The sequence below is a fragment of the Equus quagga genome, chromosome 2, assembly GCF_021613505.1.
Source record: "Equus quagga isolate Etosha38 chromosome 2, UCLA_HA_Equagga_1.0, whole genome shotgun sequence".
NCBI lineage: Eukaryota > Metazoa > Chordata > Mammalia > Perissodactyla > Equidae > Equus > Equus quagga.
In genome coordinates this window covers 63824048-63851571 of record NC_060268.1, presented here as the reverse complement: position 1 = coordinate 63851571, position 27524 = coordinate 63824048, and the positions used below count along the sequence as shown (strand labels likewise).

At 37.2% G+C, this 27524-nt stretch overlaps 1 protein-coding gene across 2 annotated transcripts in view; it reads right to left on the bottom strand.

Annotated features, from left to right (window-relative positions):
• Window positions 1-27524, bottom strand: part of LOC124232348 (leucine-rich repeat-containing protein 49-like) — a 136219-nt gene that overhangs the window by 71237 nt on the left and 37458 nt on the right. For both annotated transcript variants that reach the window (XM_046649303.1, XM_046649311.1), the window contains exon 9: window positions 25627-25688. In XM_046649303.1, the coding sequence (XP_046505259.1) occupies window positions 25627-25688 (62 nt within the window). The remainder of the gene's footprint in view (window positions 1-25626; window positions 25689-27524) is intronic.

Here is a 27524-nt window from a genome sequence, read left to right as displayed (position 1 = left end):
AACACCCCACTCACATCAATGGATAGATCATCAGACAGAAAATCAATAAGGAAACAGTGGAATTAAATGAAAAGCTAAACCAGTTGGACTTAATAGACATATATAGAAAACTCCATCCAAAAACAGCAGAATACACATTCTTCTCAAGTGCGCATGGAACATTCTCAAGGATAGACCATACATTGGGCAACAAGGCAAGCCTCAATAAATTTAAGAAAATTGAAGTAGTAACAAGCACCTTTTCCGATCATAATGCTATAAAGCTAGAAATTAATTACAAGAAAAAAGCTGAGAAAGGGACAAAGATGTGGAGACTATTGAACAAGCAATGGATCATTGAAGAAATTAAAGGAGAAATCAAAAAATATCGGGAGACAAATGAAAATGATAACATACTGTACCAACTCATATGGGATGCAGCAAAAGCTGTATTAAGAGGGAAATTCATCACAATACAGGTTCACCTTAAGAAACAAAAAAAATCCCAAATAAGCAATCTCAAATTACACCTAACTGAATTAGAAAAAGAAGAACAAAGCCAAAGTCAGCAGAAGGAGAGAAATAATAAAACTCAGAGCACAAATAAACACTATTGAAACAAAGAAGGCAGTAGAAAGGATCAATGAAACAAAGAGCTTGTTCTTTGAGAAGATAAATAAAATTGACAAACCCCTCACCAGACTTACAAAGAAAAGAAGAGAGAAAGCTCAGATAAACAAAATCAGAAATGAAAGAGGAGAAACAACAACAGATACCACAGAAATACAACGGATTATAAGAGAATACTATGAAAAACTATATGCCAACAAAACAGATAATCTAGAGGAAATGGATAAATTCTTAGACTCTTACAACCTCCCAAAGCTGAGTCAAGAAGAAACAGACAGTCTGAATAGACCAATCACAAGGAAAGAGATTGAAACAGTAATCAAAAGCATCCCAAAGAATAAAGCCCCAGGACCAGACAGCTTCCCTGGGGAATTCTACCAAACCTTCAAAGAGGATTTAATACCTATCCTTCTCAAGCTATTCCAAAAAATTAGGGAAGATGGAAGTCTTCCTAACACATTCTATGCGGCAAACATCACTCTGATACCAAAGCCAGATAAAGACAGCACAAAAAAGGAGAACTACAGGCCAATATCATTGATGAACATAGATGCAAAAATCCTCAACAAAATTTTGGCAACCTGAATTCAGCAATACATCAAAAGGATCATACATCAAGATCAAGTGGGATTCATACCAGGGACACAGGGATGGTTCAACATCCACAAATCAATCAATATGATACACCACATCAACAAACTGAGGAATAAAAACCACATGATCATCTCAATAGATGCAGAGAAAGCATTTGACAAAATCCAACAGCCATTTATGATCAAAACTCTAAAGAAAAGGGGCATAGAAGGAAATTACCTCAACATAATAAAGGTCATATATGACAAACCCACAGCTAACATCATACTCAATGGGGAAAAACTGAGTGCCATCCCCCTGAGAACAGGAACAAGACAAGGATGCCCACTATCACCACTCTTATTCAACATAGTACTGGAGGTTTTGGCCAGAGCAATTAGGCAAGAGAAAGGAATAAAAAGAATCCAAATAGGGAGTGAAGAAGTGAAACGCTCACTGTTCACAGATGACATGGCCTTACATACAGAAAACCCCAAAGAATCCATCAGAAAACTAATAGAAATAATTAACAACTACAGTAAAGTTGCAGGGTACAAAATCAACTTATAAAAATCAGTTGCTTTTCTATACTCCAATAACGAACTTGCAGAAAGAGAACTCAAGAGTACAATTCCATTTGCAATCACAACTAAAAGAATAAAGTATCTAGGAATAAATTTAACCAAGGAGGTGAAGGACTTATACAATGAAAACTGTAAGACATTACTGAAAGAAATTGATAACGACATAAAGAGATGGAAAGAGATTCCATGCACGTGGATTGGAAGAGTAAACATAGTTAAAATGTCCATATTACCCAAAGCAATCTGCAGATTCAACGCAATCCCAATCAGAATCCCAATGACATTCTTCATGGAAATAGAGCAAAGAATCCTAAAATTCATATGGGGCAACCAAAGACCCCGAATTGCTAAGGCAATCCTGAGAAAAAAGAACAAAACTGGAGGGACCACAATCTCTGACTTCAAAATATACTACAAAGCCATAGTGATCAAAATGGTATGGTATTGGTACAAAAAAAGGCACACAAATCAATGGAACAGAACTGAAAGCTCAGAAATAAATCTGCACATCAATGGCCACCTATCTTCAACAAAGGTGCCAAGAACATACAATGGAGAAAAGATAGTCTCTTCAATAAATGGTGTCGGGAAAACTGGACAGCCACATGCAAAAGAATGAAGGTAGACCATTATCTCATGCCATACACAAAAATGAAGTCAAAATGGATCAAAGACTTGAAGATACGTCCTGACACTATAAAACTCCTGGAAGATAATATAGGTAGTACACTCTTTGACATTGAACTAAAAAGGATCTTTTCAAATACCGTGTCTTCTCAGACAAGGGAAACAAAAGAAAAAATAAACAAGTGGGAGGTTCATCAGACTAAAGAGCTTCTGCAAGGCAAAAGAAACTAGGATCAAAACAAAGAGACAACCCACCAACAGGGAGAAGATATTTGAAAATCATATATCTGACAGGGAGTTAATCTCCATAATATATAAGGAACTCACACAACTGAACAATAAAAAAACAAACAACCCGATCAAAAAATGGGCAGAGGATACGAACATTTTTCCGAAGAAGATATACAAATAGCCAATAAACACATGAAAAGATGTTCAACATCACTAATCATCAGGAAAATGCAAATCAAAACTACGCTAAGATACCACCTCATATCTGTTAAAATGGCTATCATCACTAACACTAAAAACAACAAATGTTGGAAAGGGTGTGGAGAAAAGGGAACCCTCATATACTGCTGGTGGGAATGCAAAGTGGCACAGCCACTATGGAAAACAGTATAGAGATTCCTCAAAAAATTCAAAATAGAACTACCATTCAACCCAGCTATCCCACTACTGGGTATTTACCCAAACAATTTGAAATCAACAATCCAAAGTAACATATGTACCCCTATGTTTGTTGCAGCACTGTTCACAATAGGCAAGACACGGAAGCAACCCAAGTGCCCATCAACTGATGATTGGATAAAGAAGATGTGGTATATATGTACAATGGAATACTACTCAGCCAGAAAAAAAGACAAATTCATCCCATTTGCAATAACATGGAAGGACCTGGAGGGAATTGTGCTAAGTGAAATAAGCCAGACTGAGAAAGACAAACACCAGATGATTTCACTCATATGTGGAATATTAACAAAGACATGGACAAAGAAAACAGATCAGTGGTTACCAGGGGAAGGGGGGTGGGGATGAAGGGGAGCACTGATGTGGTGACAGACAAGAAATAATGTACAACTGAAATCTCACATCCATGTAAACTATTATGAACTCAATACACAAAAAACAAACAAACAAACAAAAATCCTCTCTCTGCTGCACTCTCATCCTCTTGGCGTTTGGCTTTCCAGGCAACAGGCAAAAACAACCCTGGTACAGTAACACACATTTTGTGTTCTGAGATGCATTTGTATTTCATGTAGCTGTAGTCTGAGGATTCTCATTGCTAGGTAGTATTTCATTACATAAAAATACCTTAATGCTATTTTTTTTCTCTATTTTAATTTACTTTCTCTATTCCACTGTTGGAGGAGATGTGGCTTATTTGCAGTTTAAGGCTATTATAAATAGTGCAGCTAAGAGTGAGCAACTGGAGCCGGCCCCGTGGCCAAGTGATAAGGTCCATGTACTCTGCTTTGGTGGCCCGGGGTTTCACTGGTTCAGATCCTGGGTGCATACCTAGTGCCGCTCATCGGGCCATGCTGGGGCAGCGTCCCACATAGCACAGCCAAGAGGCACTCACAACTAGAACATACAACTATGTACTGGAGGGCTTTGGGGAGAAGGAAAAAAAAAAGAATGTGCACCTGAATAGGTGAACATGTTAAGCATTTCTGTGGGATATATACCTAGGAGTGGAACTGAGAGGTCATACAGTATGCTCTTAAGTTCAACTTAATAGATATTGCCAGAGAGTTTTACAAAACGATTTTACCAATTTATACTTCCACTAGCAGTATAGGACTTCCAGTATTTCCACATATTCGCCAATATATATTACCATACAGTAGACACGGACAAATCATACAATCCTGTACTCTTTTAAAATAGCAGTTCTTCTATATTCCAGTAACTTTGAATACTGGTTGGGCATCAGAATCATTTGTGGAGCTTATTAAAAATATAAATACTTAGAACCCAACTAAAACTAAATTGGAATCTTTAGGAGGAGGGTCACAGATGTATAATTCCTAATAGTTCTATAGGTGATTCTGAGGCAGTCAGGGTTTGAGACTACTGACTTAAACTTCAATAGCCCCTTAAAGTTACAGATTTTAAAAGTGAACCTCACAATTCCTTGCTAATATTAAAACAGGATTCATGATTCTAAGGAGAAAGATGATTTCTCCAAAGTCACATTGTGATATACTAGCCCATGTTCAAACATAGTATGTACAAAAACGTATATTGTAACACTGCTTGTAAGAACAAAAAGATGACAAACTATCTAAACGATCATAAATAAGGGACTCATAAAATAAATTAAGATTAATCAATACAACGACATTGAATGTCACCATTAAAAAGAATGAGATATACATGCAGGGCTGATATTTACCTGGCATAACTAACTGTACTAGCTAAAATTCTGAAATATTTCTATGCCAGTTGGTGAAGGCACCGCCCTCAAGATGCCTAAGTGCCTCACCTCACTGCCCAGTCCCAGCCCTGAGGTGCTCTGCATCTCCTGTTCTTTCAGCAGCGAAAAGATTAATGTTTGGCACGGCAGGGGCCTCGAGACTCAGTTTAGCTCTATTCTGATGGGACAGTGCCCATGCTATACTGGTTAAATGTTTTAAACCAGTACACTATACTTGATATAATAGACATGCAACACTTAATTTTTTTATTATCCTTTTGTCTACCTATACTACCTATAACATGGAAGAATATCCATAATATATTGCTAAGTGAAAGAGCACACTGAGGAAAAATCTATACAGCATGATTCCATATTTATAAAAATATTATTCATGTGTCAATAGTATTGGCACAGGAACAAAAATCCCATAGAATCCTCACAGATTCCCACCAAACTCTTAATAGAGTTGTACTTCTGCAGTTGAGACTGGGGGCCGTGGGATGATGCCACATTCACTTTTTACTTTATACATTTCTGTACTGTTTGTTTTTGCTATAAGCATGGAATGAAATAATAGTATTTTTTAAAAACCTCACTTCACTCCTTAATTATGTAACAAAAATCTTAAATGTGGAATGAGATTATACCAGCAAGCTTCTCTATAGCTCTTCCTTTCTGCCTTCCTTTTTTTTTTTTTCCTGATTATAAAAGTAACACATAATCATTAAGGAAATTTGGAAAAGTATAAGACCAAAATTAAACAATATGAAATCTCTCATCCTAAAGATATACTTATTTATACTTTTTTTAAACAAAATGTAGATCGTGTAATATGTATACTGCTTTGTATATGGCTTTCTTAACATTTCTCTGGCATATTTCCATGTCATTAATTACTTTTAAATGATTACTTTAATGGACACATAATATTTCAATGTTTTGGGAATATCTTAATTTACTTAACCTGTCGAATTCTAGACATCTATAGAAGAAATCTACTGTGTTAAAATGGATAGAAATTATAAGAAATAATATATATGAGAACTAATCTTGAAAGAGATTTTTTTTGTCTTAATGAATTTAGGGGACTATATTCTAAGGTTCTGTAGGCAAAAAAAGAATAATTTATCAGATATAAACAAGTATACCTTGGTCTTGGCATAGTAATTAGGGATAATAATGTAGAGACAATAAAGAAGAAAAAATTCAGCAGTTTAAATCTTATTTCCAAAGAGACTCTGGAGTGTAGGTTGTATAGAAAACAAAAGAATGAAATCATTTTGGGGAAAAGGAATATACTGAGCCTGTGTACTTAAAAATTTCGAGGCACGCTACCTGTCTTCTTTTTTTCTCTGGCATGTTCATGACCAGCACAAATAAAACTAATGTCTTAATCCATGGTACCTTGTTATCCCACCTACTGCATGGATGAAAACATAAACTGAAAGACACTGGAGCTTATTCCACTGATAATTTTCATGAATTGGCTCAGGTTACTTGTGATGGTAGCAGCCTGAATCCTTGACTACTCTTGCTGTCCTTTGCTGCCATCAAGGAGACTGCCAGATGAGGTAGGATAGGTAGTTTTGGAGGCAATGTAACTATGCCCCCATTGTTGGACACTTATGTTGTTTCTGTTTTGAGATGCTACTAAAAAATTCTGTGATGGCTATCCTTCAAGTATTAGTTTGCTAGGGCTGTCAACAAAGTACCACAAAATGGGGGTCTTAAACAACAGAAATGTGTTTTCTCATAGTTCTGGTGGCTACAAGTCCAAATCAATGTGTCAGCAGAGTTGATTTCTTCTGAGGCCTCTCAGCTTGCAGATGGCTATCTTCTCCCTCTGTCTTCACATAGTTCTTCTGTGCACAGAGGTGTCCTAATCTCTTCTTATCGGGACACTAATCCTGTTGGATTAGAGCCTACCCATATGACCTCATTTTACCTTAATTACCTCTTTAAAGACACTATCTCCAAATACAGTCATATTCTGAGGTACTAGGGGTTAGAACTTCAGCATAGGAATTTTGAGGAATACAATTCAGTACATAACACTTGTACATAAATCTTTATGCATATTCTTAGATTTGGTCCTTGTATCCATATCCATCGCTTTTTTCTCTTTCTGAATCATGACCTGACAAAGGTATCTATCTCTTATAGAAATGTCAGTTATCATGAGGAAGTTACATTAAATTTTATTTGCTGCATGAGCCAGACAAAACAACTGTCAGGAAGATTTCAGTGTGAAACTGGTATTGGTGAATACTGCATCATTTCCCCTAAGATTTCATCAGAACATTAAATATTCACTGTAGCACTTCTGACCTTCCCAATTTTAAATACAGTAGCATAACACAGCACTGCTATTTATCTCTTCATATTAGAACAAAATATTTCTGGCATCTCTCATGTCATATCATAGTCAAGACACAAGAGCAACATATTCATTCAGGAACCATAGGCTTCCCTCTAAATTGATATATATGTATCATATTATATATTATATATAACATATTCCTTCACTCATGAGCAACATGGCAATTTATGTACATTCAGGTTTGCAAGTAATAACTCCAAGTGCTAGTTATCTAGCCTACTATGGACTTAGCTGCACAGTTAAGAGAGCTTTAACTTCATGTTACAATCCTTTAGCCTTTGGTAAGAGATAGTTTATTAGCAGAGTAATATGTTGTATTGCAACTTTGTTTTAATCTCATAAATAGGTAAAGGAAAGTTTAAAAGTCACTGTATATAATAGGCACTGGGATTACTCCTAGAGACAGAAAGATGAGGAAAAGTGAATTGCTACTCTTAAGGAACTTACATTCTGGTAGGAGAGAGAGGTAAAGGCGTATGATATATATACACATGCATGTATGCATATACACATACATGAGGTAAACACAGAGGCATAAACTGAATGTCCCAACCCATCCTCCAAACAACAGTACAGAACTACAGAAGAACAAACAAACTACATAAAACCAATGCCCACAACATAACAAAAAGACAGAGAGGGCCCAAACACCAAATTACCTATAAGTAGGTAATATGGAAAAACTGTGGAAAAGAGAAAAGAAGAACTAGTAGTGGGCCTAAAACCAAGTTAAAATCACCACCAGAAAGTCCACAGTAGGTTCAAAAATATTGGAAGAGTGCCAATAGATGAGAACATACACTACAAGGAAGGGACTTTTAAGAGCATATAGTTCGAGGTGGCAGTCTTCAAAAAGTCACTGCTTTTGAGGGGCTGGCCCCGTGGCCGAGTGGTTAAGTTCACGCGCTCCGCTGCAGGCAGCCCAGTGTTTCCTTGGTTCGAATCCTGGGCACAGACATGGCACCGCTCATCGAGCCACACTGAGGCGCCGTCCCACATGCCACAACTAGAAGGACCCACAACTAAGAATATACAACTATGTACCGGGGGGCTTTGGGGAGAAAAAGGAAAAAAATCAAATCTTTAAAAAAAAAAGTCACTGCTTTTAAGAAGGTAGAAAGGCAGCAAGAGGAGCTCTTTGGAGATTGGACGGTGAAGGTGAAAATGGGTAAAGGAGCAAAAGGGGAAAATGCAGAGCCTTGCAAGAAAAAGAGAACCAAAAAATAAAGAGAAGAAAGAAGACATACGATACCTTCTCCCCATCACACACACACACACACACACACACCACAAACTGTACTTTGCTACACTGACAGAAGAAGGCACCCTTGACCTAAGATTCTTCTAAACAGCCCAAACCCACAAAATAAATTGGCAGAAACAGACCAAGTCTATACAAAGTATTTTAAGAATATAAAATCAAACCCACTCAAGCTGATGAAAACTCGCCACCCCCAAAAAGAAACATGAAGAAGAATAAAACTGTAACACAACATTTTACACTGAATTAAATATCCTTAAGTAAGCATTTAGAGGTATGAAAAACCACCTTGAATAAGAAACTCAAAAATTAAAAGTATAAATGGACAATAAACAGGAAGAAATAAAAAGAGAGTTGAGTGAATTTAGGAAAGAAATAAAAGGAAAGGACAAAATCATCACAGAATCAAAGATTAAATTACAAAGTCCCCAAGGGAGAACAGATCCAAATAAAATTTTACTAAGGGATATTGAAGAAAGCCAGAAACAATTAAGAGAATAAAAATGAGGCAAAGAAGTAAAATGGACCAGAAGTAAAGTGGTTGAAACAGAAGAAAGATAAAGAAGAAAACAAGTATGTGTAATAAGAGATTCTAAAGATAAAAACAAAATAGTTGAACAGAACTAATACTTAAAACTATAACCCAAGAAAACTTTATGGAAATATGAAAAGACCCAAAATGTACATATTAAAAAAGTTCAACAGGTACCTGGGAAAACTGAACCAGAATGATCAATTTGAAAACATATCCTAATAAAACTATTAAACTTTAAAAAGAAATGAAAAAAAAAATCCTCAAGATCTCTAAGCACAGAGATCAAAATTAAAATCAGACTGGCACCAGATGCCCTAAACATAACTTACAATGCAATAACAATGGAGTAGTATTTTTTTTTAAAAACTCAAGGAAAGAATGAGTGAACTAAGAATGCTATATTTAGACAAGCTGTCCTTCAAGTAGCAAGGTATAGAAAACCTTTTAAACAGGCAAGATATCAGAATATTCTGTACCCATGAGCCCCTCTTGAGGAATATACTGGATGAGCTTCATCCACTAAGAGATGACTGAGGAAACTCAAGCAAAAGGATTGATGACAAGCACTCAATAATTAATTGCAGATCTCAGACTAAAATAAAGGCAGGAACCTAGTTAAAAGAACAACATGCTATGTAGTAGACATACCTAGCACTCAAATCTTGGTTTCTAAATACCGTTTTCCACAAAAAGGAATCAGAACTCCTGCAAGATGAGCCTGGAACACCTTGTTGTGACAGAAAGTAAGGAAGTGCTCAAAGAATGATAAGGACATATCAAAAGATGGTAAGAGCCTTCTTGACAAATTCAGGAAAATTTGAGCATCAAAAATAAAGGATTATAACCTTCTCTTTCCCTGTATGTAAAACTTCCTGTAAAGGAGACATTAGGAGTTATAATTCCTGAGGGTAAAAGTATGACTCCCTCTAGTAAATACAAATGCATTTTAACAGATAGTTCACAGTCTGAAAAGGCACATACTTTAGTGGTAGGATGAAAGGCAGTGAGGGAGGCACACTTGCTCTATCAAGAGTGCAAGGAAGTGAACTCAGACTTCGGCACAGGTATGTGTGTGCTTATCCTTAATGTATTTATATTTACTTGAGAAATATGACTCTTTGAGAAGTGATAGAAGAATCATGCTGTGGAAGAAACAAGAATCTCTTGATATCTAGGTCAAGCAGACAGATGGCATTGTGAGGTAAGGGAGATTGGGAGTAGAACACACACACACACACACACACGGGAAATGGGATGAAATGACCCAAAGACAAGGGGCTAGTGAACAGCTAGCCCTAACATTAATGTGAGCTAAAACATGAAGGAGGAAATAAGTTTATTGGATATCTATTACCATCTTCCTGTTCAGCTTCCCCTCTCCTGGTAACAGAACACTTCTTTTCTGTAGCAAACCCAATCCACAAACTGATCCCACCCCCACAGTCCTGGGGTTAGGGAACATATGTCCCAGGCTTGAGCATTTGGTGTGCCCAATACGCCCCTGGCCAGAGTGATTAGTTCCGACTGGGCACTTGACCTAAATAAGCACAATCAGAATCCTCTGCAGCAGGCTTCCCAGACTGTAATGTATATCTGAATCGCCTCGGGATCTCTTAAAAATGATGACTCTGATCCGGTAAGTCTAGGGTAGGGCTTGAAATTCTGGATTTCTAATAAGCTCCCCAGTGAAGGTGAAACTGCTGGTCCAAGTTCACAATTATGAACACTAAGGCTCTTCAGAAACTTTCTGCTAGAGTTATCAAGGAAGAAGTGCTCTTTATACCAGAGGTGCTGAGCCGACAGACTATGATTCTGGGGCTGTTGGCTTTTCTACAAGATGTAGGGTTTGTTTGTTTTACATTTCTGTCACTCATGTATTTGCGTGTTCTCTGTCATTAGGTTAGACACTCAGGTAAAACAGAGCCGTATACTTAATCTCTATCACTCTCCAGAATGCCTTACTGGGTGTTTTACATATAGAGACGCATAATCAATGTTCTTCAACAACCAACTGGGGACAAATGTAAAGTTCTCTAGATGAAAGAGATGGAGAAGATCATTGAAATGGTAAAGCAGGAGGAAGATCAGTCTTGAGCTACTATCCTCTGGATATCCCTAAGGTAGTCCTAGATCCTGAACCCAAGCAGCTATGAAAAACTGGCGTCACGCTCATAATCCCTCAAGTGGGTCATTTTTGGAGAATTATAAGCCAATGTCCCTGAAGTGCCAAAAGCAAGCTCCAAAGACAAAACGAAAGGGACTAGCAGAAAATATTATTAATCTTGCTTACAGATTTACTCAGTGCTTCCCAGCACAAATCAAAACTAAAAACTATGGTCCCTAATATGGGGTCTAAAACCAAAACTGTGAATTTCTTTTCAATCCGTAAGAAGGAAGTTTTATCAAAAAACAACTCCCAGAGACTAGTCAACAGTTTTCAACTACCCTTTAAGATATCTTGGAGTGTGCAATTAAGTCACTGTAATACCTTTTTATGTGCCCAGGACAAACAAGCTATCTGATTCATTTCCTTTTAAGGCAAGAATCCAGAAATATCCTCCTTATTCATATAGAATCCCAATTCTCAACTTTCTTAAAGGGGAAAATACCCTCCTCTTTTAACCAAGGCCTGATTAGAAGTCCAGTGACCTTCAAGATCAGGCAATAATTCTCCTTCCTGACAAAGTTCAGCCCTTCATAAAAGTCTTCTTTAATACTAAAAACTAATATGGAGAAAACAATTAACTCATCCCATTTAACAACCTATTCACACAGACACACACACACACACACAAACACATCCCCCACACAAACACACACAACTCCTAAAAGGTTAACTTGCAAATCTCCCATAATAATCCTAGGTTCTCTTATTTTTCTTTCAGGCTACTCAGTCTCCAGGATGGGAGTATTCTCTTCAGTTCCATTCCTGAGAGGTAACTCTCAGTTTTCCAATTCCTCTGCCAGTTGTAGAGTGAGTTGAAAATTCACTTCAGGAGAGATGTATTTGGAAGTCTGACTATAGGTGTGTGTCTAAACAGCATTCTGCTGTTTTGTACTCCATTTGTCTGATTCCTGTACCTTTCAGTTGATTCAAAACTTAGAGCAGAAGAGAAAGAGTATGATTATCAATCACCTCTTCAAACATCAAAAGTTGGCAGCTTCTATAGAAATATACAATATTTATAAATTATTCCTAAATAACTTGACACAGCTTTTAGATTACACATATTTTTACATCACAAATAAGAAAAAATATTTTTCTTTTGAAAACTACATGATCCTACAATCTCAGACATGGACTCAAGAATAACTGTCTGTAGACATATTTATTGTATGTGCATATGAAAAAGCATCCCAGTAATTTATTCATACATTCATAGTGTTCCCTTTTCACTTTGACCTGTAACAAAATCTGTTCAACAGTAATATCTTTCACTAGCCAGAGTTTTCTGGTTTAATTAGTTCTTTCCTCAATCTCTTCAATAAAGATTAGAATACATTAAATCATAGTTTTTGAAGGCATTTCTACAGGGACATAAAGTAATAAGACAGAGCATGGAGTTTTCTGGACAAATAACATGATACTGGAGTGGAGTTGAAAGAATCTAAAGGATATATTTTTAGCCCATTTCTAAACTGTTCATTTTAAATATCAAAGAGGCTTTTGACAGAAACTGTATATCTACCAATTGAAGAGTAGATTAAATCATTGGTTCTTAGATACAGGACTACAGTATTGTTGATTTGAAGGGAATCATATCCTTTAAGTCCCAGACAGATAGATGGCAAAGATAATATACAACATGATAATTTGAGAATCTGATAGAAGGAACTTGCAGTTTTGGCTACGATGGTATCAGTCTCACTCTCCCAATGTAAACAACCAAGAAACTGGGCCAAATATGTGAAGCAAGCGTTGAACAACAGAAAGCACAGGGCTGTGACCCTTGGAGAAGATATACACACGAAAGCCACATTCATCTTGGCTTTCCGCCTGGAGGCACTTTCCAGATCACAACATAGGGAAGTGGAGTCAAAAAAAGAAGAGAGATCTCACTGGGTGGATGAAACAGAGGTCAGTGTTTGGGTTTGCTGAGGCTGCTGGAATTTGAAAGAAAGAGTAGTGGAGAAGAGAGAGCCGAGTAGACGAAAAACTCAAGAAATCTGCCTAAGCATCTTTTAACTATTTGGCTGAATATTAGGATGCACCAACACAGGGTGAGACTCCAGGAAACCTAGGAAAATGTTCTATTGAGGGGCTGTGAGGTGAAGAAAGTACCTATAGTCCACACAGAGCTGGGAGACATTGGAGTTCCAACCAGACATAGTAAAGAGACTGAACACTCAGGTTTTATAGCTGAGGCCCCAGAAAGGTTATGCCTTAGGTGTAGGGCTACTCTGTGTCGGGAAACAATCTGAAGATGTTCATGTTTCTGCATGGTAAGGGCTGCATGGTCTGAGCAAAGAAAATCACACCTGGGTTAAAGGGTGATTGTATAGATAGAGACCTCTGGAATAATACAGAAATTTAACTCCCAGAGCAAAGGGTTTACATTTCAAAGGATAATAAAACCTGGAGCCATTTGTTTTCATTCCAAAGGGTAACTGACCAAGGAAGCCTTCCGCTTCTCTTTCTTTCTCTCTTTCTCCTTCTCTAGAGGCAAAGAGGTACAGCTGTGCAAGCAGCTCCTATGTAAGCTCCAAGATTTATAATTTGAGGTTCCTCTCATGTGCTAGAAACCCCCTACCCTGTACATGTAGGTGACATCTGCCCTCATCACATAACCCCATGGAGGAAAATGGAGCACAGGAAATCAACACAAGATATCCTGCAGGCAAATAATCAGTCTGCCTCTGATCCAGAAATCTTGTGTTTACCGTCAGGATAAAATAAATAAAGATATAAAAACGTATTACTCTAATGTTTACTGTCAGGATAAAATAAACATAGATATAAAAACTTACTACTCCAGTTGTAGATAAGCTTACTTTAGATCTGCCCTAAAAAAGCCTAAAAACAAGTCTCAACAGGATCAACCTGATTCTCCAGTAGATTAACTACCTTACGGAACAAAACTCAACAATCTTTAAATTAAGACCACAAAACCCAGATTCTCAACAAAAATAACATCCACAATGCTCAGAATGCAATAAAAAATTTCCAGACAACTGAGGAAGCAAGAAAATGCAATAATTATCAAAGAGGAAAAAAAAGTCACTAGAAACAGTCCCAGAGCTGAAACAAATATTGGAATTAGTAGACAAGGACTTTAAAATAGCCACATATATACAAGTATAAATGTATATATATATAAAACATATTGGTCTCAATTTATCATACCTATTTATTTCTAAACCTAGAAACAGCCACCCAATATAATGTGTGTGTGTGTGTATATACATATATATGAAAATCAGGTAGATATTTTTGCTCACATAGAGGATTATCTTATCTTTGCATCAGATGATTTAGAAACCACCTCAAGCAAAGTGTCAGTTTTTCTCCGAGAAGCAATTTTGAATCTAACTCAAATGTTCAAAAAGTACTCCACTGAAATCTTAAATCGTTGAAGAGAGCCTTTGGGCTGGAATATCCTGTGAAAGGTGTTACTAATAACCCAACTCTACCATAAAATAATCTATATTTGGCTTCCTTGTGTTATTTACTTTTTAGCAGTTTATATCCCAAGGGAGAGCCATGATAAATTAGCTGCAAACTGAATTCTCAGACAACTAAATAAGATAACATATTGAATAGGGCTGTTAAGAATTATCTATGAATATTGAAAAAATCAGCTTTAAACTTTGGCTTTATTTATTCATTAATTAAAACAATAATAATTACATGCCTACTATGTGCAAAATGTGACAGACACGATGATAAGTTAAACATGGCCTAAGAGGACATACACAACAACAGATATTATAGTACTCTAGGAGGTACTGCAGAGGTCGTAGAAACAGGAAATCACTCTCCTTGTTGGGGGTTTAGATGGAATCATAAAGGACGAACAAAAGTTCCTCCAGTAGATCAACCTTGAAGGTTAGCAGGTAGAAGTACACATTTGGGGTTTTGGCATGGTCGATTTTGAGCTTATTTTTTCCTGAAATTAAGTGACCAGTTTGTTCAATTTGTTCAATATCTGTTCATTTACCTTTGTTTTAAATGTTGACGTTCACTCTATTTGGGATTTTTATTGTAAACTACTTCAAACTCCTTTTGGAAGTATTTTGTATAATACAAGTAGAAGGAATAGCACTAGAGGAAGCTACTTATATACCTTAAGTTTATTTCTAAATGCATTTTGGAGTTAATCTATTTATATCTTAAGTTTGTTTCTGAATATACTTTGGAATTTCCTTGCATTTGTAGAACACAACAAAAAGGACATCATAAAACACATTGGTCTCAATTTATCATACTTGTTTGTTTCTGAACCTAGAAACAACCACCCAATATAACATTTAATCATGAATAATTTTAAGATTCAAAATTCCCCTTAGTAATATGCACCAAAAATTTTCCTGCAACTTCTAGACCCTACACATTAGCAAAACCCAAAAGGGCCTTGGAAACAGCAATGCTTTTAAAAATGTTAATTCACTGCTACGAACAGCCATCAGTCTCTCAACTATGTATGTGTGAACCTGGACTGAGACTAGGTGTGCAAACAGCATGCTCACAGGGCCTTAGCTTAATTTTAGTTCAAGAATCCTTCTTTTAGAAAAACTAACACACATACGCAAATAAATTACCTTTATACTAATGAAAATGAAATCTTATGATTACAATAAAAGTATCTAGAAAACTTCCTGTGAAATTCCTTCACAATGTTATAAATAAAGTCCATGTCCATTTGTATGTAATTTTTTTTTTTTAAAGATTGGCACCTGAGCTAACAACTGTTGCCAATCTTTTGGGTTTTTTTTTAATTGCTTTTTCTCCCCAAACCAACCCCTCCCCCCAAGCACATAGTTGCATATTTCAGGTGTGGGTCCTTCTAGTTGTGGCATGTGGGACGCCGCCTCAACATGGCCTGATGAGCAGTGCCATGTCCACGCCCAGGATCCGAACCAGTGAAACCACCTGGGCTGACAAAGCGGAGCACGTGAACCTAACCACTCAGCCACAGGGCCGGCCCCTGTATGTATTTTTATATTTACAGAATTGATGCTTTAAATGAGTATAGATGCTGACAGAAAGAAAGAGGATAATAAAAAAAAAAAAGAGGCATGTAATAATAATAAAAAGTAACTGCTGTGCAATAGATTTTTTTCTGCCTTTCTCTCCTTCAAAGTAAAGCAAAAGGAATAAAACAAACCCGACAGAGGATCCCCGGTTTCCCCGCTGCCTGGTACCTTTGCCCCCATTTCTCTCTTTTTTACTGTCTACCACATCCTGCCCTATAAACTTTGACTCTTCAATAAACTACAAAGTTTGCAAAAATAGTCCTCAGAAAATACCGTTCTGATGGTTATTGAGCCCTTCAGCAAGAGGCATAAAGAAAGGAACAACCCCCCATTGCTAGGGAAGGTTAAAGTCAAAAACTTCTGCCTATGGTAGAACCACAAGCTCACATGCTCAGCTTTCTAATATCCTATAAAATCTCTGACCCTACTTCAGTCAGAGAGTCACCAAGTTTTCAGTGCTCTCTGACAATACCTCTGAATGAAGCCTTTAACTTCTATTCCTGTCACTTAAATCATTCTCTCTTGGCAGTAAACTCTATATGCAATTTAGTAAATTAGAAAATATAAAGTAAATGTAGTCCATTCATTTTAAAATGCTAGCTTAAAGCAAAAAATTTGTAGAATTTATAACTGTACAGAATACTATAAAGGTACACAAGGCATATAAAGAAGTTGGTTTCTATTGCTTACTTAACTGCAGAACATCAATAGGATAATCTTACAATTTCAAAATTATACTGTGTAAACAGCACTAATGCTGGTTCCCTTAAATCAGAAGAAAATCTCCAATGTCTTTGATAATATTGCCACTTGACAAGAGTACGTGGTATAATGGTGTTAATATCTCCAATGTCTTTGATAATATTGCCACTTGACAAGAGTACGTGGTATAATGGTGTTAATATTCCATCTATATAGTCAGCAATCTGTCTAGCATGAAATCAACAAACACTTAAAACTAACAGAAATAAAAAGTCATTTTGACTGCAACACAAAAATAAAAGTCAGAGAAAAATCAACTAAACTGTGTAATCCTTAGCTTAGTAGAAAAATTCAAACAAGACTTTCTATTAGAATGCAAAGTATTACAAATAGCACAGTCATCTAACAAACTGAATGTCCTAAAAACAAGGAATAAAAGAATCAGTCCACTTTAAACATTTTTATGTTTTACAATATTTTTAAATAATTTCTACTTTTGATCTATAAAAAGAAAAGTCACCTATAATAATATTAAAATAAGGATACAACGGAAAATTACATAAAAATTACTTAGTAAAAATTTTATGTTTTAAGTAAAATAAGTTTAGATCCAAAAATTATGTCAACTCTGAGCACGATAAAACAAATTTAACTTACCTCAAAGTCTGTTTTTCTGAAGTGGGAGAACAAATCTGTCAATAGTTGTGGACGTTTCACCTATTTCTTTCTGAACGAATTCAAAAGCTGGAGCTCGGCTTGCCCATCAGATGCTAGGTAACTATGCCCTAGCACGCTGTGGGAGTTTTGCTCAGGGCTAAGAAATAAAAGAGCAATGGATGGAAAAGAAGCCCCTATTTTTAGAACTCATTTTTGTAGGTCCTCTTTAGATGAGGTGCGTAACATTTAGGAAAATGCAATTAAATGTTTATCTGAAGGTGAATCATATGTCAGCCATTAGGCAAACACCTCAAGAGGAGTTAAGTAGCTAAATGGGTACCGATAATGAAATTTTCTCAACAAATATGTAGTCATTTCTTAAATTGAAAATTTTTCTCAGTAGGTGGTCAGAAAAGATCTCTCAATAGTTGTCTTCTGCTTTATTCAATTAGTAAGAAGGTTCACACATTACTGGTTGTTAACTTGAGCCACAGAGGAAAAAACTGAAAGCATTCTACCAGTTTGCTGGATACTAGAACTAAGGAAAATTAATTTCCTTCAAGCCAAAATGACCTAATGACACGTCCAATCCTGGAAAGTACAAGAGTAAAGCCCTATACCTCAACTGTAGGAACACTTTACGTAACCACCTGAGTTCACGACAAATACCGGTACATTCTGAAGGTCAGTGAAGTAATTTCCTCCTTAAAATATCAACCAGTACTAAAAGAGACCACTGCAGGGCAGTGTGAGTCTCTCTGCTTTTACTAAATAGAAACAGGTTCTTCTCTGAATATATAATTCATACAGGGTAACTTACCATGTTATAGCTTGAGAAAAATGCAAAGAGAATGACTTCCTGATAAAGGTAAAATTATGAACCACTTTCAGTAAAATTTTGAAAGTAGGCAGGAGGATATAATGAAGGAAAAGTCACAGCCCAAAGCCTGCAGTTCAGTGACCTATAGGGATACTGTAATTACTAAAAGAGGTCAATAGACAACGTGTAGCAGCATTCTTTCCTCAAAAAAGAAAATGGAAACCTAGCTTAAAATTTTAAATGACATCATAAAATAAGAAAGCAGAGTCCAAATAGCATGCCTCATTAAGGGAAGGAAGGAGATATGAGAGGTCCACACTGGCAAAGAGGAATATTTTATCCCTGACATTGTTTAGGATTTCCAGTGTAAGGTGATAATAAAAGGCAAAATTATTTTTAGTCAGTTTTATTATTGTTTTTAAATGCTTTACTGATACCACAGCTCTTTACTGTCTATACCCTGGGGCAGACCACTCCCACCACCCTACCCTTGATATACCACTGTCCAACAGGAAGTCTCAGTTTCTATAGATTTTTCTCACATCTAGAAGTTCTGGGCAAGATCCTTGCTGAAAAATCAATAGATTGACCTGGAAGTCAGAAACCACTACCAAGAGAACTTCCATCTCTTAAGCCTTTAAACCTTACATGTCTGGGTATTAAACATGGTCCAAATGACTTAGCAATGACCTGACAGAGGACCCACCAAAACAAGTTCTTAGACCGCACAGAAAAATCTTTCTGTTTGAGGGACTAAATTCTCCTTGAAAAATTTTTTCATACAATAGTAGTATTTTTACTGAGAGCATATACACGCTAGGTGCCGGAGAGACCACAGTGAGCAAAGTAAACACATTCCTCTGCCTTTGTCAAGTTTACAGTCCAGCGGGGAGAACAATTTAAAACAAAAGCACAAGAAACTACGACCACTGCAATAACAGTGGAAATACAGGAAGCTATGAAAGCATGTATCAAGACCCCACAGTATTTTTCAAACCTCTTTTAACCCAATCCATAGTGAGAAATATATATTTACACTGTAACCCAGTTCCCACATACCTATAGTAAAATGATACACACACACTCACAAATGCATGCATAGATACATCCATACACAGTTAGAACTGGAAAATTTTCGTGAAACAATATTTGCCCTTACAACACGTGACAAACTCTGATATTTTCTATTCTATTTTTATTTTCCTGGTCTTGAACCACTAAATTGATTTTAGGATCCCTGTATGGGTTTAACTCAAAGTCTGAAAAAACACATACCATGGTATTTTCAAGTCATCTGCATCATTTGCTAAAGATACAAATTCCTGAGCCCCAGGTAAAACTACGGAATTAGAATTCATGGAAGATGGGTCCCAGAAAGCTGCATTTTAGCAGACTCTCCAGATGATTCCTAGGCATATTCAAGCTTGAGAACCCTTGGTGTCATTTAATCTGAGATCTAAAGGATGCTCAGGAGTTATTCAGACAAAGAGGATAGAAAAATGCTACTGTGAGAAGTCACGGTAGATACAAAGATTGAGTGGGCAAGGGCGAGCATGAGATGTTTAAGGAAGTTCAGTGGAACATGAGTCTAGGGCACTGTGGGAAGGCAATGAGGATGGAGAGGCAAGCATGGCTCTTTCTGCAAACTCCCTCTTCTAGTCTGTTCTACACCACCTCAAGAATAATAGATGAGTATTCAGCCTTAAAAAGGGAAGAAATTTTTACACATGCTACAACATGGATGAACTTTGAGGACATTACACCAAGTGAAATGAGTCAGTCACAGAAAGAAAAATACTGTATGATTCCATTTATCTGAGGTACTTAGAACAGTCAACTTCATTGAGACAGACAAGAATGGTAGTGGCAAGGGGCTTGGGGGAGGGAGGAATGTGGACTTGTAGTTTAATGGGTATAGAGTTTCAGTTTTGCAAAATGAAAAGAGTTCTGGAGAGACAGCACAGCACAGTGAATATATTTAACTCTGCTACACTATATACTTAAAAATAGTTAAGATGGAACATTTATGTGTATTTTACCACAATTAAAAAAAAAGAAGCCAACAGTCCTGGGCTGGTATCTGACCTTGACCAGTACAGATCTTCCTCGACTTATGATGGGGTTACATCCTGATAAACCTACCATAAGTTGAAAATATCATGTTGAAAATGCATTTAATACACCTAACCTAGTGAACATTATAGCTTAGCCTAGCTTACCTTTAACGTGCTCAGAACACTTACATTTGCCTACAGTTGGGCAAAATGATCTAACACAAAGCCTATTTTATAATAAAGTGTTGAATATCTCATGTAGTTTATTGGATACTGTACTGAAAGTGACGAACAGAATGGTTGTATGGGGACAGAATGGCTGTAAGCATATCAGTTGTTTACCCTGGTGCTCGCATGGCTGACTGGGAGCAGCAGCTCGCTGCCATTACCCAGCATCATGAGAGAGAATCGTATCAGATATTACTAGCCAAATTCAAAGTATGGTTTCTACTGAATGTGTATTGCTTTTGCACCATCCTAAAGTCAAAAAATCCTAAGTTGAACCATTGTAAGTCAAGGAGCATCTGTATTTGACTACTTTCCCAATGATACTGAATTCCTCTCAGTTCTCAAAGCGATAGCAACCATTCCCTTTTAGGCAATCAAGGCACTAGAAGTATAAACTCTTCTTCCTTTCTGTTCCTAAAAAAAAAAAATCCTTGTAAAAACTTTCTATGTTGGAGAGTTAAAGAAGAGGGAAACTGGAGAGAAGAATCAATTGTAACTTAACCTTGTAATAAATAGCAGAACTCTGCAACTGTCTCAGTGTAGAAGAGATGAAACTGATGAAACACCCCAGTTTTTGGTTACAGATCATAAACTACCTCCTGAGGGTAGCACATATTTAATCTTGACAAATATTTTTGTTTACAAAGCTTTTCCTTGTGAAAGGAAATTTTACATAAAACAGGAATCTCTAAGTTAGCAAATACTCTCATTTGGGGATTCCATAACTCAGTGGTTCCCAAATCTAGCATCAAGTTGTACATAATAATCCTCTGAGAAGCCTTAAAAAAATACAGATCCCTGGCCCCATCCCAAATCTACTGAAGAAGACCACCCAGCAGTGAACCAGGGACTATGCATTTTCAAAGCTTCCAAGGATATTTTTTTTGTAGGCATTCAATAAATATTTGTTTAACGAATTGCTGAATGCATTAGTTATGCTACATGTTAGGCACTATGGATTATTATAGTGGAGAACAAGACATAATTTTTCCCCTCAAAGAGCCCACCATTCGATGGCATGGCTGGTGGGCAGGGCAGGTAAGCAGACGGGCATTGTGAGAATAACTAATTTTAGAGAGCACTCATTACGTCCCAAGTGCTGCTCAACTCTCTTCATGAATTCTATCAGTTAATCTTTATCAAAGCTTCCAAGGACATTTTTATGTGTAGCCTATTTGGGGAAATCACTCAACGGAAGGACAGTTATGGGAACGGCTGCCTGAGCACACGCTCTTTCCTCTCTTCACCCTCTCAAAATCTCTTTGAATGACTGAACATAAGAGTACAAAAATATCCCTAGCAGTAGTAGAAAGCCAGGGGGAGTTCTATCAGGAGACCAAAACACTAAGGAATTTCTGGAAGATATAAAGCAGATGGAATCAGTAAAACTGCAAATTGCTGAAGAGCCTGACATGAACGGATCATTACATTGTAAGTAAGTATTGCCGGCAGAACCACAGAATGTTGCCTAGATCAGAGGCAGCAAGTGTTGACAGCAGATGTGGCTCGGTTGCCCAGCAATTATTGAAGGTTTGGTAACAATTTGCCAGCGTCTCACTCTCAGAGCGGCTGACTCCTGAACTGTCCCTAGGTCGAAAACAATGAGAGAAGAAGGGCAGAGCTCTGGGTAAGTTCTGGCAGCCAAGATGAAAAAGGAGCTCCTGTTCCTAGAGGCAAGTTTCTTGTGCACATCCTAAAGGAAAGTCCAAACAGGTGGACATCCTCCTCGCTCCCTACCCTACATCCTCTGCAGACAGAGATCCTGTACTCATAATTCGCATTCATAGTGACTTTTTAAATTTATCTTGAGGAAACAAATCCACCTAGACGCTCATAAATATGAACTGCCACTCACAAATCATAGAAATAAGGAAACAAAGAAAGAGCATTTTTGTTTCTTTGTTTTGTTTAGAGAATATAGGTATTAACTTCAAGAGGGAAAAGTAATTTCTAGAAATCAAAAAAACTTCATCTCATTCATAAAATAAGAATAAGCCATTAGAAAAAAATACAATCAGATTACTTAGAAATTAAGATCATGAGAGCCAAGAAAAACAACCAAATCAACCAGATGAATAGTACCTCGGAAGAAGAGGTGAATAACGGAATGAACACGTCTGAAGAACGAATCAGATATAACTGATCCCCTTGATTAAGCACAGTACATTTCTCTCAGGGTGATCATCATAAAGAGTACTTTGGCAGGCCCCTCCAGCATTCTGTGAGCTGGAGGAGGGCCCAGGGTTAGAATGGGGGAAAGGGGAGGGGGAGGGCAAAGATCTCACTGCACGTCCCCAGAGGGTGGACCTAGAGAGTCCACGCTGAGCCCTCTGCATCAGCTCTGCTCAGGTTGTGCCTCTACCTGGAATGACCAAGTATCCTTCACATACGAAGGCCTACTCTCCACTTAGAGCTCAGCTCACATACCATCTCCCTCTGGAAAGGCTTTCTTCACTTCCCTTCCCCAGGATGACTTACATTTTCTAATATTCTGGCATTTCACCACAACTAAGTTTAACTCGCTGTATTATCATTACTTATTTGTGTCTCTGTCTTCTTCATGCTCTGAGGGATATTTAACCAGAAGCACTGGTTCTATTCAGATACACAGTCATGCTTACGTGTCATTCATTCTCTAAATATATCTTGCATGCTTACTGGTAGAACTAAATGCACTGTTCTAGTATCTGCAGGAAAACATACAAAAAGAGTTCTGTCCACAAAGCTCACCATTAAATATAGGTACCTCTTCATCTCATGTTGGAATTCTATGAATTGAATAGAGTGCCATCACATTTTGGAACTTTCTGAATTTCCACCAGGTACCTAATAGTTTATGCAAATGGACCTCTAAGAATCCAAGAACTTGGTCAAAACTTAGGAAGCCCTAGTGCATAACAGTCAATACATTTTGCCTCCCCCAAAAGGATATACAGTTGGATATTTTCATTTGCTGAATCCTATCTGAGAGTTTTCTAGGGGGAGTCCAGCTTTATACTGCTGTTTCTGCACTTCTTGACCTCTGTTACTTCTAGGTCACTAAACTGTAAAACCAGGCAACTCTATTATGCCAGGACCATAGCAGGGCACTCAGGCCCTGAAAAGATACTATAGTTATCACTACAGGTATCTGATAGCTCAGCCATCTGAGACATGTGTGTCTTCAGTCAAGTTCGCAGAAACATTTTCCGCTCTCTCCAATGCTCCCCACCTCAGACCTAATATATTCTCTACACCATCTCCTGGACCACAAGCATCAAGAGAAAGAAAGCAGAAAATGTATTTAGCCTCAAAAGCAGACCAGCTGGAAGCACAAGAGGAAGGCAAAGGGCTAAGCCTATGTAGAAACACAGAGACAGCAATTAGTACGAAAATGAAAGCCCTGAGGTTGTTGACTCACACATCTCAATTTCTTGAGAAATCATGCTCTTTAGAGAAAGTTATAAATATTAATCTCATTAATCCTATCTTTATTTGGTTGGGTGGGTGAAACTCTTTTCCAGGTTGCGAAGAAAATTCCCTACACAGAAGCAATTATAAACAATTCCTTGCAGAGGCAGGAGTTCAGAAATCCAGGTATCCTGGGAATCTGGGAACATCATAACCCCTATACACTCAAATTTATGTCTGTCTTTAAATGACTCCTCATAAACAAGACAGGAAGAGAAAGTACTGAGGTCCACGATAGGCTGAGGGAATCTAAGGGTTTTCAGCACCTAAACAGCTAACACTGTGAGACATGAGAAACAACATATTGTGAGAAAGAGAAACTATCTTCTCAAAACAGTTGCTAATGGTTTTTAGGAAGAAATTCCCTAAAGAATATTGAGTGACCCTTCCACTGTCATTGAAAAGAAATCCTACCTCCCCAACAAGATAGAGAAGCAGCTGGAACAGCATTCAACATAAACTGAAAAGAATGTGAAAAGTCTTTCAGAAAACTTTAATATTTTTTTCACAGAAGAGAAAATAGACTAAGTGTATTTTCTTTGAAATAATGCCGATATGCAAAGCTTACCACCTGGATTTAATCTCCAACTTTTAGAGATATAGTACAGGGATACAGGGCTAACACTTAAGTCTGATGGAGGAGGAAAAGATGCAAACAGAAAATGCACAAAAAGTAAACTGGCTTTTAATAAACAAAAGCGCAGGCCTGGAGTTCAGGAAGAGATGTGCTCTAGACTCTTTTATACTTAATTCTTACACTGTTATAAAAGTAGGTTCAAAGAACAGCCTTGAAGTGAAACTGAAGAACTGAGGGGTAGTTATAAAGCCTAGTTCAAATTAAGTGGCCGGGGGAAGGAGGAGAAGCAAAGAATTAAGGAACGAATAGAGGTCCTTTTGCATTGAAAAGTCTGACTGCTTGTCTCAGCTCCAGTTCTGAAATCTTCCAGGTTGACACTGAATGAGAGCATTACAATATAAAGGAAGATATACTTCAAATCTTTGAAAAATAAAATTCATTTATTTATATATTCTATATACAGTCTCTTAGCAGCATTAATTCTAAGTAGGGATCCCAGGTTACAAGTTATAATCTAATTACCAAGTGGCTCAATGACAAATGTAGCCTGCTATATCAAAATTGCTTAGTAGCTCTACAGATTGTAGATGATAATTTATGAAGAAATTCTAATTTAACTGATTAGTGCAGTAAGTGTCACACAAAGGACAGCAAAACATATGTTGACATTTCCACATACACATGCTTTACTAAAGAGCAATTAAACAATTGTATAACTAAGCAAAAAGCACATACCATACAAATTTCATCATTTTAGCATTAGAGGCACTAATACACACCAGAGCTCTGTTTTTCCACAAAAAACTCTGTCATAGATGGCCCTATCATTTTCCAATTTAAAATCTTACATACCAACAAAATTCTCCAAGGCACTTATAATCTTAACTTAAAGCACCAGAACCCACACCATCAAGTTATTAATAAACGACAAGTTGGGAGTTTCCACTTACGTAGATATATTGTTGAAGCTGAGAAACAGACGTTGGAGGCAGGGCAAATTATCCACATCTCTCTAGAAGGAAACAGAAAGCAAAAATTTAATCAGCTGAAAGAAAAAAAATATTGTACATGTCTTCTTGCTCAGCCGTTGAAATATATAGTCATTTCTATTTACTGCAACCTTGCTAGCCTACTGATTTCTACTGGACATTGAGCTCCATTTTTCTCCACTGCAGATTAAATGGGAGGGTTTCAGTGCATCGGCAGAACGAGCTGCACCACTGGCAAGGTAAAGAGCTCTGAAGAGAGCAGGAAGAGAGGCTGCCGCCAGCCTCTTTAAGCCTGCTTTTGGGAAAGAAGCCAAAATGCTACTTCAGCACTTCAACGGTAGCACAAATACAGTATGATCAAACATTTGTTAAAAATCACTTTTAAAAGGAAGCTGTTCAAATGCTTTAAACTGTAAATTTATGCAATTAGCTTTCCAAGCAGTACTGATAACTTTCACAGCTAGTTACCTCACTATTCTCAAACCCTTGGAAATATACCACTCGGTGTTCAATGAACCAATACACTGACAATTCCCCCATAAAAATGAAAGCAGATCACAGAGTCACTGAAGGGCACCTAAGGGCAATTTCCAATCTAAGCAAGAATCAGAGGTTCTTACAACTGGAAATCTACCCTGTTGTTTAGGTATAGCAACGCAAAGCAAGCCACTGCTGTTTAAATACAGCTACCCTTAGCAAATATTGAAACATTTTGGCCCAAATGATTAAAAAAAAAAATCACAAAATAAATACATACAAAGCTACCTAATTTCATCAAGGGAAAAGACAAATCTTCCGGAAAGTATGACATATACTGAAGTAACAGAATCTGAAAAGGAAGTGAAGTAATTACCTAGTCTCCAACCTCATTATTCTAATGAGAAAAAGTAAACAGTTAAGGTTGTTGCAGGCGCAGGGTGGGAGTGGGGTGGGAGGGTGCCCCAGGGTTACCTACTGTCCTAGGGGCAGAGACAGGACAAGATTCTAGTTATCCTGACTTTCAGTGTTCTGTCCGTTAAAATACTGCACACTGGTACTACTCACATAAAATGTTTTTCGTTTTTAAGGGCAATATCATTTACAATAACTCCCAGTTATATGAGTTTGAACAATGCTAATACAAGTATATACATTTTATATATTATTGTCACCAATATTTAAACCTAAATCAAAACTTGTATTACTGTTTCCACAAGTCATCATTTTCCTCCACCCTTTTCTTCATCCCTTTTAAAAATACCACTCCAAGACCCCTGAAAGAATTTAGGATGTGCAGTAAAATTACAAACAAACCCAGCTATTCCAAAAACGGTTCATTTATTTATTTTTAAAAGCTTGTTATACAAAGAAAATATAAAAGTGATAAAATTTGGCAGTCACTTCTCATTGGTTTTTGAGAGGGCACAGGAGAAATGAATCTGGCTTAGTACATTCTCGTATGTAGCTTCCCTTGTGTACCATTCTCCAGGCTTCTCTCAACCCCTTAGATCCTAAACACTGTAAAATGAATACAATTGCCAATGATCAAAACACTGGCTATGTATACCATTCATTTGGCATTACCACTATCAGGCTTACCCCTGAAAAACCTGTTCCACAGATGTGAGTTAGTGATATTTAAGTTTTTCAACCATGGTCAAGGAATAAGTCTGCAGAAAACAGGAAGGCAGCCAAATTCCCCTCAGGGAGTATTAGGCTCTATATGTTGGCAAACTTTTTGAATCATTTCTACCAGCTGCCTCTCTCTGATATTCCCAGAAATGAGAGGGAAGTGGGGTGGAGGAGGAGTGACGGACAAGTGGTAGAGCTCATTTTATTCCAGGGCCCTATTTTCCAAAGGAAATGGTAGCTTGCTTCCT